General features: G+C 37.2%; 1 protein-coding gene across 1 annotated transcript in view; it reads right to left on the bottom strand.

The window, feature by feature from the left end:
- LOC306869424 (astrotactin-2-like) overlaps positions 1-13,417 on the bottom strand; it is a gene marked incomplete at both ends in the record, with an annotated part of 458,741 nt that overhangs the window by 255,580 nt on the left and 189,744 nt on the right. The window contains one exon of the mRNA XM_079416194.1: positions 3,417-3,518. Within this exon, the coding sequence (XP_079272320.1) occupies positions 3,417-3,518 (102 nt within the window). The remainder of the gene's footprint in view (positions 1-3,416; positions 3,519-13,417) is intronic.

The raw sequence follows: 13,417 nt of genomic DNA, 5'->3' as shown, positions 1-13,417 counted from the left end.
ATAATTATTACTAATGGTTAAAGTGTACTGCCGAATGTACTGACAGATATTTATGGTACACTAAAATATACCTTAATGTCATTTCCATTGACAATTGGGTAATTTTACAGTGCCCTTGTTACGTGTTACATGTACATCACTTACTGTAGTAATACTGTAGCAATAAATTATGCATAATTACATGCAACTAAACCTAAACCTAAACCAAACCCTCATCCTAACCCTATAGTACATGTAGTTAATTAATTTTACTCAGTACTTAAATGTACACTACAACAAGGACACCATAAAATAGTGTAACATAAAATTGTATGGAATGTATTCAAATATATTTATAATATCACATTTTAAATCTAAACTACATTTTAAGGGGGTCCTATTATGCTCTTTTACATAGTCTTGATTTTGTTTTGGGGGTGTACTAGAACATTCTCTCATGCTTGGTGATTGGAAAAATGTATATTATTACAATACCTTTCTCCCCAACCTGGCACAAACGGCTCGATTAGGTTTGAGGAAGGCCCCGCCTTGCGAAAAACAAAATGTGTTGTGATTGCTTAGCTGTCCCAGTGCGTTGTGATTGGTGAACAATTTAAATGGTGTTTCAGAACTGCCCCGCCCCTTGCCAAAGCAGCAAGTTCCGTCTGCTCCGGTATAGTTAAGGGTGGCGTCAATACTGCCAATTTGAGCCAGAGTTAAAAATAAATTGCAATTTTTCCTGATGTTGTCCACTTTAGGAAGGCCAAAACAAGATGTTTGGGCATGGGGGTTAAAAAAAAAAAAATGACGCAACAGTAGCACTTCTTCTTCGACGTAGTCTTGTTTGATACACTCAACCAAGCGTTCTAACCACGATCTCGCCCCTCCCCACCCCCCAACCATTCGAATTTCCGTAGGCATGATTTATTTTAATGATATTCTAATGGGCCGCTTTGTGATATTACAACACCCAGAAAACAACACTGTAGTCCAAATGAGCCGTTTGTTGTAGTTCTTGAAAAGGACTTTTGTATCTTTTTTTTTTTTTTTTACAAAAAATCTCCTTTTGGAGTGGACTTTGAGATTTGTAACTTTGTAGATCTTGTTTTATGCCCAAACATGCACACTACACACTGACAAAAATTCAAAAAGTGAAAAAGCATAATAGGACCCCTTAAAGTTTTAAATATACATTTTAAATATAACAACTGTATAATTTTGTTTACACATTATTTTAAGGTGTCCTTGTTAAAGTGTATTCATAAAATGTACTTACTATATGGTTAGGGTTTAGTTTGGGGTTACTTGCATGCATAATTTACTTGCATAATTGATTGTTTGGTAACACTTTATTTTAAGGTGTCCATAATACAGAGTAACTACCTAGTTAACTATTTAGTACTAGCCGTTATACTTACATGAAACAAAATGTATATAAGTTATGTAAGTTATGGAACAGCCTGTACTTACAGTTTGTAATTATTTAGATGTAAAAGGCAGCTACTGTTACACATATGTAACAGACCGAGTCTGTTACACAGCTACTTATGTAACCAAAAGATTGTTACATATGTGTTGCAGACTTTATACAACTTAATTATAAATGTAAGTACCCAGACATAAGCTACTTAAAATAAAGTTTATCAAGAGTGTACTTCATGTATAACATTACAATTACATAATATTACACAGGCATGAGCTACTTAAAATAAAGTGTATCAAGATTGTACTTAAGTGTACTTCATGTGTATCTATAGTGTACACCTTATCCTGCTGCACCTTAGTTTGATTTAATCCACCAGTACACAGTTTAAATACATATAATACCTTTCTAATTACATTAAAATGACAAAATATTACACAGGCATAAGCTACTTAAAATAAATATATCAAGATTGTACTTAAGTGTACTTCATGTGTATCTATACTGTACACCTTATCCAGCTGCACCTTAGTTTGATTTAGTCCACCAGTACACAGTTTAAATACATATAATACCTAATTACATTCAAATTACAGAATATTACACAGGCATTTGCTACTTAAAATAAATATATAAAGATTGTACTTAAGTGTGCTTCATGTGTATCTATACTGTACACCAGCTGCACCTTAGTTTTATTTAACCCACCAGTACTCAGCTAAAATACATGTAATACATTTCTAATTATATTACAATTACAGAATATTACACAGGCATAAGCTACTTAAAATAAAGTGTATCAAGATTGTACTTAAGTGTACAAGTAGCTGTGTAACAGACTTGGCCTGTTACATATGTGTAACAGTAGCTGCCTATTACATCTGCATAATTAAAAACTGTAAGTACATGCTATTCCATAACTTAGTTACATGGTAAGTACATTTGTTTTATGTAAGTACAACGGCTAATACTAAGTACTTACTCTGTATTATGACACCTTAATAAAGTGTTACCGATTTTTTTTTTTTTATAATAGTAAGTACATGGAACGTGTAACAGGAACACATTAAAATAAAGTGTTACTATCATTTTAGATGCAATTTTGAAGAACACAATACAGTTCAAAATATAATTATGTACAGTACTTTACATGTGCTTCAGCATGTTAATCAACACATCAAAATAAGTGGACTTCTTTAAAGCATGAGCAATATTAGTAAAACATAACTAACAACAGTATGTTGCTTTGCATGTCAATCAGTGTCTCCCATCTAAGTGGCCAAAGTGGACCAGGCTTTGGTGAAAGTGAAAAACACCACAGAAATATTGCTCTAATAAGGTGTTATGCTCATTTCAAAGAATTTTGTCAAGCATCTGTGATTTCAGCACCTTATTTTAGATACAGATGTCTTTGGCTGTGGCTTCTGATTAAGAAGTATTCAAATGATAATCAATGTAAATGATTGTACTGTTACATGTATGAATTTCATTGCGTACTTTCACATATTTCAGCTTGTTTTCTTTGCATAGTGTAGTCTGGTTGTTATGTGCTATATTTGACTGCAGTGTGCAGAACAATCACACGTACTTCACACAAACACATTTTGGCTGACTATTGCTGAAAAAAAAAAAAAAGACTCATTTTAAGATTTTCAGGCTCTATTTTGTGTGCTCTATTCATGGAAGGTGCCTCAAGCTCTTTATAAGATGAGAGTAAAAGACAGTACAGCACATTCTGCATTTATTGACTTCCGAAAAAAACTGATGAGAAAGTCTATATTGACTAGAGGGATCCGCACTTGTTCAGTTTTTCCACAGATGAAACACTTATGAAATCAATGGTTAACAGAACCCCTGTGATTTTAAGTAATGTTCAAAAACGTTTTTTATTTATTTAATATTTCACAGTTATTTGTTTTTTTGGAAAGCATGCATTATGAGACTAGATAGTAGTTGGACATCTTTACGGTTTTCTGTGCAAAATGACAAATATTTGGTAGGTGAAGGCGGTTACCTTTGCTGCGGCGACGGCCCCTGTGCTCCGTGTAGAACTTGAGTTGAGTGTTATCATCCATTTCTGATCCAGAATCTACCTGACGGCCAAACACGCCACCAGCTTCAAACAAAAACACACAGACAGCTCTGTCATCTCACACATCTTTGACAAACAGGCATTTATAAATCATTTGCAAACTATTATTTTGTAGTTAATGCATAATCTGTTTACAGATTGTAGTCTACGTATTGTTTATTCATTAATAGGCCATGGACAAATAGTGAGCTCTTCATTCATCGTCACTGTAATTTAAAATGTATTATTGTTTAACTAGCTTATAAATACTAAGACAATGTGTTTTATTCTTGTTTGTGATATTCAGGTGTATAGATGTGCAGAATGAGTTGCACACTAATAGTGATACATGCGCTGGCATAGGCTGAACAAAATAAATATAAGCAAATAACTAAACAGAGATACTAATATTTCTATATGCAAACAAGTGTTGTGCAGTTACATGCACACTTTGACAAAGACTATTCAATGTCACCTTGGATTTCAGCAATTAATGACACTAATTAAAACAGAACGGCAGTTGTGAAACTATTCATCAAGATTTGTCTGTGCTTAATGAATGCCGTGACATCCATAAAGTGGTGTGAATGTGCCAGTATATGTTGAGACTATCTCTCGTCTCACTAGCTCCCATCTCTGTTAACTGTATCTCACATCACTAACAGCTCAGTGCTCCGCAGAGACGCCATCTGGACCTTAAAACATTAGACATTCAATTCCAGCCATTAAGCGATACACGTGTAACACTTCCCATTCAACAACAGAGGAGAGTGTTTGCTGAAGTGAACTTGACTCATGATTAGGGAGATGCAGATCTTGTGATTCGTGATGTAAGAGTGGAAATCAGGCTATTGGCGTGATACACAACATATTACCGACTGTTTTCAGAAAATGTTGGATATAATTTTCATTTCATCTTGCATGTAATGTCTGATAAAGCAGTGTTTGTGAGCGGAGCTCTTCTTTGTGTACAGCGTTACCGGGAAACCTCGCTCTCTACCACTCCAACAGCGCCTCCTGCTTGCAGATAATACATTTTCATATATATGCCGCCACAAATAGTGTAAGTCCGTGGGACTATGGTATCCATAAATTCAACTGTATAACAGTTTCACTGCAATTCATGTTATAATGTTAGTATTACAGAATAATAAATATAATACATATTACCATTGCACTTATCTGTACATAGTAAATGCAGTTATTTTTAAGCTGTTGTTGACATCCTATTTAAAACGTGATTTAGCCAAAAACAAAATCAATAACAATAACGTTACCACTTTAATATGTCTTGCAATATCCGTGCATGCAAAGGTTCTGCGCGATCCTCTTGTTCAATATTCTCAAGGTCTGAATTGATATAGCAATATTGACGAACTTGCTGTTTTGGCAAGAACCCCCCCCAGTAACCCCCAAGAACCCCCCAAAAAGCCCCGCAGTACTGAAACACCGTCTAAGCTGTTCGCCAATCACAACGCACTGGGACAGCTAATCAATCACAACACATTTCATTTTTCGGAAGGCGGGCCTTCATCAGGCTGGGGAGAAAGGTATTGTAATAATGTAAATTATGTAAAAAAAATTATGCGATTTTCGAACCACCAAGTATGAGAGCATGTTCTAGTACACCCCCAAAACAAAATCAAGACATAATAGGACCCCTTTAAGAATTTATTGAGGAAAAAAGTTGGACTGGACCTTAAAGTAAAGTGTGAACAGTATTTGCATCCTAAAGTGGAAGCTTTTCACATTTTCCTTATTTATAACAGCACGATAAAGAGTGTGAAGGGTGTGTTGCAGCCACTTAATAATAATAATAATAATAATAATACATTACATTTATATAGTGCTTTTCTGCTTTTTCTAAGCACTCAAAGACCTCTACATTGTGAGGGGTGGTGTCTCTTCATCCACCACCAGTGTGCAGCATCCACCTGGATGATGCGACGGCAGCCATAGTGCGCCAGAACGCCCACCACACACCAGCTTACTGGTGGAGAGGAGACAGAGTGATGAAGCCAATCAGTGTAAGGGGATGATTAGGAGGCCATGATGGTCAGAGGCCAATGGGGAAATTTGGCCAGTTTGCCGAGGTCACACCTCTACTCTTTTCGAAAGACATCCTGGGATTTTTAATGACCACAGAGAGTCAGAACCTCGGTTTAATTGAATGTGTCCTTGCAGAAAAAAAAATGCAATTTTAAACATACAGTAAATACAATCAAAAATAAAAATTCTATAAAAAAACTTTAAAATCTTACTGTACACAGGCATCTAAATGTGTTCAATACATTATTGTAAAGTTGGTGTAATAAAAGAACAGAAGAACTTCATGTCTGTGTTATGATTTATTCAAGGTCTGAGCAATAAAACACTGCTGTCTGCCTGTGACTCTAGGACCTCAAACACAATTACATGCTAATAAAGAAAGACCTAGAGTGGTAAACCCAATTACCAGACAAATCCACCTTCTTCTCAGACAGGAGGCTAGTTTAGGTGGGTTAGGAAACATACTTGAAACGCAGGACCAAAGCTATTGAATTCAATATCTTAGAAGATGGAGAAAACAGAGACGAGAAAATAGAGATGTAGATGAAAAGTGAATAAAAGTGAATAAGAAAAGGCATTTCAAGAGAGGTTAACATCAATAAACAGATTACAGAACAACCACGTCTGTTGACTTTCACATCTCAACAAACAGGTTTTCTTGTTTATTCAGCAAATAAATTCTGTTTGGGAAAATTAGCATATGTGATGAAATGAAGGAGAAATTGCTCCTGAAGTTTCCCTTTAGCAGGTTATCTTTCAAGGCCTGTAGGATTATTGAGCGTCTGGAATTAAAAGAGTGGTTTTGCTTGATTGCATTGCATGCTGGGAGCACTCACTTCACAGAGCTTTATGGAGTGCAGGGCACTCGAGAGGCGTTCTCCTAACTACAGTATAGAGCAATCACAGAACACGTCAAACGGATGATGAACAGCTTAGAGGAAGAAGAAGAAGAAGAAAAAATGCTCAGTGAGCCTCTGAAGGACTTCACAAAACCATAGCATCACACACATTCTCCTTCTGCTGCAGAAGAACAATGAACACATAGATTTGCTCAAAATGATATATATTGCTCATGTTTAACTGTATAGCATATAAATAAGCATATCAATTTCAGTGAAGAATGTATAAAAATGTATTTGGATGACATACGTTTGGGATTCTGCCAGACTTTGTACAGCTGAATCTCAACATCATGTTTCATATTATTTCACAACCATATTTTAACCTCAAAATGATAAACAAACATCATTTGTTTTTTTTTTCATTTTTTAAAGACCATCGACTTGCTGACATTATTTTAATGGAAATCCCTCTGTCGACAGCTGTTTAGTTCTGTAAAATTAAATAACCAGAAAAAAGTGCAATTGTAAAAATACACTGAAAATGAAATAGTAACGAAAAAATGGCAATATCTACATTAAATTGTGTAATTAAAGTCATACATATTGGCCCGGTTTCACAGACAGGGCTTAGATTAAGCCAGGATTAGGCCATAGTTCAATTAGGACATTTAAGTACTTTTTATAAACATGCTTAGAAAAAAAAACATTACTGGTGAGCATCTTGAGACAAAACAAAGGCATTGACATATTTTAAGATCAGTCAGTGCACATTTATTTCAGTTGAAACAGCTCAGGCTTACATTTTAGTCTAGGACTAGCCTTAAACCTTGTCTGTGAAACTGGGGGATTATGTATCATCACTAAATCAAGCTAAATAATTGTAAACCAGTTTTATCAGGTAAATCAGGAAGAAAATTACATAAAAAAATATAAAAAATATATGAAAAATAATATATATATATATAGCGTAAAACTAGACTCAGATTGATTGTCTTATGTTTGCTTGTTTGTTTATTTAAATTGAAATTAATTTAGGTGAAAAATCACCATAATTGTCTTGGACACATTCACCCAGACATATCCAGTTCAAATGACATACGAGTTTCACGTTGATTTGAGGATTTTTTTTTTCAGAACAAACTTGTTTTCATGTACCATTTCATTTTCTTTTACAAAATCCAATTTGCTGTAATCTCATATAAATCACATGTAAAATACATTCCCATCAACTCAAAAACACACAGATATATATTTATAGACATCACTTTAATTTACCAAAAAAAAAAACAATAAATAATAAACTGCTCAAAATACACCTTAGTGCAGCCTTTTATTCTGCTTGGAGGTGTTTCATTTTTGTCTCTTTCAAACAGAAGAGAGATTGAGGGAGTTTAATTGTGTAATTGTGAGCAGAATGAAAAGAATACAGACAGATGGAGATCTATTAACAGTGAGAAAGACTTTTGATTGGAGAGGGAAACATGGTGTTTGGATTTGGATTCCCTGGTGGGAAGAGTGCATTGGCAGCCGGTTTAATTGTATCTCCTGCTGTCAGGAACATCTTCACTTTTCCTGTGGTTGTTCCTCCTTATATTTCACCAAAACGGTCCTCATGGACGGCTTGTAAGTACTGGGCTGGCTTAGCTCGACTCAGTGTAATAAAATAAAGGCAGTTATTAATAATGCTCTTTGCTGTTCAAAAAGGCAAAAAGAGAGAGCTGCCAGTGCAGGCAGACAGACAGACAGATAGATGTTCCCCATGAATGATTAAGAGATTAAGGCGACTGATCCCCGGGATCAAACAGTCAAAACACACATCAGAAAAGCCTGTGGGAACCTCTCAATTCACAGACCACACAGCGGCAATTTTAATGAAACCCGTAGACATGTTTTAAAGCACTGCAGATTTAATTTATTTGACAAAAATGGTATTAAGAAAATACCAAATTACAAAGTTTTGTAAGTCTCTTGAGATGTCTTTGACTCAGATCACTCAAATGAACACAGTTCTGTCAGTGTCGTCTCTGTGTGCCAGTCTTCTCTCTAATCCTACCTCACCTTTATTACTACTGCTCATAAGGAGTTATTTGAAAGAAGAAAAAAAAAGCACAGAGAATAACCTGGAATACTGAATTTCAGCACATAAATCATCCAACGAATTGTCGTGGATTGAAATGATGTAGCGCCAGCAACAAAGACTGGATACCATTTATACTGAGGAATAAATGGATGGATGGATGGACGGACGGATGGTTGGTGGGTGTGTGGGTGTGTGGGTGTTTGTTTAGTTGGGTGGATGGATGGATGGTTGGATGGACGGACAGATGATCAGATGGTTGGTGGGTTTGTGGGTGTTTGGTTGGATGATATGGTGGATAGATGGATGCATGCATGGATAGTGGGTGTTTATTTGCTTGGGTGGATTGGTGGATGATGGATGGACAGATGGTGGGTGGGTATGTGGGTGTTTGTTTGGTTGGGTGGATGGATGGATAGATGTATGGATAGATGGACGGATGATGGGTGGGTGGGTGGGTGTGTGTGTGGGTGATTGGTTGGTTGGTTGGTTGGGTGGGTGGATAGATGATGGATGGATGGTGCATGGGTGTGTAGGTGTTTGTTTGGCGTTGTGGATAGACTTCGATTGATTGATTGCTTGATTGAATGAGCAAAGCCAGCAGTGATTGTGGCAAGGAACTCCATCTGCTGGACATGCTGGACATCTGCTGGACATACAGAGCTCAAAATAGCAAGAAAGTCATTTCATTCAATAAAACAAACAATCTCTTGTCTAGTGGGTCAATAAACAGCTCTTTCTGTCATGAGGCTTGCAGAGTTCTCATGATATTTGCTACTGGCTAAATTCAAGATTCATATTAAGAAACAGCAGGACAGATGGGCAGCATTCACCACAGAATGAGAGGCTGAGACAAACTGTGTGTGAGATTACACCTATAGTGGAAAAATGGATCTTGTATTATTAGAGTGAGTATAAAACAGCTTATAAAACCACTAACATGGTGAGCCACAAACATCATTTTCTTTCAGGTTCTGTTGTGACTTTATAATAATGGACAATAGTGTTACTATAGCTTGATGGTAACATGGCCCCTTTAAATAACACTGCATGACACAATACAATCTGAGGCCTTCCTCTGGGTGAGCCTCTAAAATGAGCTTAAAAACAGTATCTGGACAGAAACAATAGGCTGTTCTGTCTTAATAGATGTCTGGATGTTTCAGTAGACTAAATATACTGCTTTTGTGTGGAAACATTACATAATAGGCTCATTACATAATAAATCAACTGCCTGTCTCCTAATCCTCAATATGTTTGCATGAAATATTCATTTTTTGAGTGTGCCCCTATATCTCTTATAAGAGAAGTCATGTATAATTCTGCGTATGATTTATGTCTTGTGGGATCCGCACTTTGTGACTGACAGCCATAAAACTCTGAAAGCAATTCAATGATTCCAGGGCCATTAAATGTTTTTTATTTTGGAAAGGTCTCAATGATTCCTCAGATAATAAAATAAAGATATGTGTAATAAAATAACCATAAATCAAGGTTTTTGTTTCTTTTCTAACCGTTAGCTGTGAGAATACGAGGTGCTGAGAGACACAATGGAGTCTGTGTTTATGTTCCTTTGAATGCTTGAGTTCTGTCGTTTTCGCAGCATTCAACAGCCGATCGAATCCAGACATTGGCAGTGGGAGCGGCTTGTTCTTGGCAAGCGGTGACCCAGCGGTGCAGTTGAAAATCAAAACACACCACTGGCTTCTGTTGGAGACTGAAAGCCTCAGCCAGGAATCATTTTGGATAAAGTGACCTCCTCTGTTTGCCTCTTAACACCTAGAGAGTTGATACTTCTTTTAAACCCATATTAACAGCAAAATAAAGCCTTTAAATGCATAATTTGGTTTTGTGTGTGGACTATAGAACATGCAGCCAGTACTGTACAATATTCAGTTTGAATATTCCAATTTGAAGGCATCATTTGTAAAGCCTTTTTAATATTATACATCAGTGGATAATGCTTGGTCAATACAGCATGGTAGTCATGCTTACATGACATATTATAACAGTTTTGTAAAAGAAATAAGACATTATGTCCAAGCACTATATACAGTTTAAAGGTCCTCTATACAGGTTGGCCCTCAGTTTAAACAAAATACAGAGTCTAGCACAATAAATACAAATCAATCATGTGTCAGCATTCACACACTGTTATCCCCCACTCCACCCCCCATTCTCTTTGCTTTCTTCTTCTTTCTAATTAGTGTAAAGAACAATCTGCTCTGTCTCCAACTGCCAAACGGCATATTTAGTCCACAGGTGGTCTCACCAAAATACTCATCCAGATGTGGGCAGATTGCAGCTGGTCAAATGACCTCTCATCTGCCTGCAGGCCTGTCGATTCCCTTCACACCTTCCCTGTCATCTACCTCTCTCTCTCTCTCTCTCTCTCTCAGGATCAAAGTGAGTCACAGTCACACCTGCTCAACTCATTTCATCTGGGAATGAGTCTATGTGGTCATAAATTGGAGCATTCACATAGTAAAAAAATCAAGCTGAGATGCTCTGCTCGGATTCAGCACCATGGACAGCATACCTCTACAGTTTTAAAGTAGTACAGGATCCCTAGTGTGGATAAACTTGTGCTTAAAACTACTTTTCAAAGGACTACTCTCAGGACAACACTGTCAAGCTACTTCCCATCATCGATGAGACCTTTTCAAACTGCAAGTATCAATGTAGCAGTGTCACTGCACAAGTCAAGTAGGGAGCATGAATATATCCTGGAGTTGGCAGACTATGTGAGCCAATATCCAGTGGTGTAGACATATCGCTAAATGTCTGCCTGGAAAAAGGTGACTTCAGAAAGCAGTTTTATTTGTTTTATTTATTTATTTATTTATTTTTTTTATTTTTTATTTTTTGGGGGGGGGTCCTATCCCCATCCCTGTTCCTGGGGGCACACCAACAACAAACATTTTCAGACTCTTCCTAAGAAAATACATCTGAACTCATCTGCTTGTTGGTAAAGACTGAAATGGATTGGTCAGATAAAGGAGACATCTAAAATGTACTGTCAATGTGGCTCCAGAAGACATGAAGCTTATGCAGGATGGATACTCATCATTACAGAGCCAAGTAGGACATGCATCTTTATTGGAATGCAAGTAGATTCAGCATCTTTATTTGACTTGGAATAAGGCATTCCTATCAACCAATTTTAGAGACAGGATAAGAATTTTTATCGATAATTTAATGATATCCTGATTTTTATAAGTAGTTAAAAGTTCCTGTAAAAATGAATTGTTAGGACTTTGTTTGTTTGACAAGAATGTTCCAGGACCAATAACATGATCCATAGACAAGTTCTACTTTACAGAAACATAGTCATCACATAAGACAAGTATAAGTATATGATTGGGAGACTGATTTGCATGCAGTTGGAAATGTTCTTTGATTAGCATACTTTGTTGGTCCTGGATATAGAATAAAGTACCTTATTATCAAATAAAGAATGAACACTGATCTTAACCCTAAAAATCAAGGGTGGACAACTCTGGCCCTTGAGGTATACTGACCTTCACTGCAGAGTTCAGCTCCACCCATAATCAAAAATACCTGAATAATCCAACCAGGATTACGTGGAGGCAGGCAGTGTGCTTGATTAGGTTTGGAGCTAAACTCTTCAGGAAAGTAGACCTTGAGGGCCAGAGTTGCCCACCACTGCTACAATCTGATTGAAATGTTGTTGATAAGGGGTCAGGTGTCTAATCATGCTCCAGTAAGGACAAGGTCCTGCAGATTCTAGCTACCATCCTTATTAAAACACCTGAAAAAGTTTATAACGGTCTTCAGGATTATTAGGTATTGCCACAAATGGCCTTTGCTGTCTTCCTTCAAGCCAAACGTTCATTACATAATGTCCTTTGACTATTGGGTAGATGTCTGCTGAGCAACTTTCTGAAACTTAAAATGACTAATGGAACACCCTACAGTCACAGCCATATAGCCACAGCCATATCACCCTGCAGCCCAAGACCGGTTGCCCACTGAAGCTAAGCAGGGTTGAGCCTGGTCAGTACCTGGATGGGAGACCTCCGGTGAAAACTAGGTTGCTGTTGGAAGAGGTGTTAGTGAGGCCAGCAGGGGGTGCTCACCCTGTGGTCTGTGTGGGTCCTAACGCCCCGGAATAGTGACGGGGACACTATACTCTCAAAAAGCACCGTCTTTCGGATGAGATGTTAAACCGAGGTCCTGACTCTCTGTGGTCAATAAAAATCCCATGGCACTTCTCGTAAAGAGTAGGGGTGTAACCCCAGTGTCCTGGCCAAATTCCCTCTACTGGCACTTGTCTATCATGGCCTCCTAATAATCCCCATACACTTGATTGGCTCAATGACTCTCTCTCCTCTCCACCTGTAGCTGGTGTGTGGTGAGCGCACTGGCGCCGTTGTGCTGTGGCTGCCGTCGCATCATCCAAGTGGATGCTGCACACTGGTGGTGGTTGAGGAGAGATTATCTTTTCATTAGCTTTTCCAATTTAAATGGCTTTAACTTTGTAAACTATAGTGAAAACACACCAAATTTTGTATGGCCTAATTGCAGAGCAAGTAAGAGAAACTAGTTGTTAAATTTCTAACATCAGCCCCATGGCTTTGAGCTCCCTTTCCCGCTCCATGAGAAGATTTTTTTTAGCATTTGACTTTTTAAGTAAATTATTTTTGACAAACATAGCATCTTTGGCAATGGCTAAATTTGCTAATTTACATTTTTTGACTCATTGTTTTGACTCATTTACATAGACTGACATAGACCTTTTATTCTTGTGCAATTTCTTTTTCTTTTTTTACTTGTTTAAGAAAAAGAGAGAAGCATTTGCATGGTGAAATGAAGTGTTGTGGCTGTATACACATACATATTAAATCTAACAATTTCTCTTTGAGTAGAATGCAAAAAAATATGATCTGACAGAAGCTAATTTCTTCTATTACTTTGCGGTGGCTTCCTTTACCCACCGGATTCCGCTAATTGCT

The sequence above is a fragment of the Barbus barbus genome, assembly GCF_936440315.1.
Source record: "Barbus barbus genome assembly, chromosome: 5".
Taxonomy (NCBI): Eukaryota; Metazoa; Chordata; class Actinopteri; order Cypriniformes; family Cyprinidae; genus Barbus; species Barbus barbus.
The sequence above is the reverse complement of the archived record's forward strand: the minus strand, read 5'-3'. Positions and strand labels throughout refer to the sequence as shown.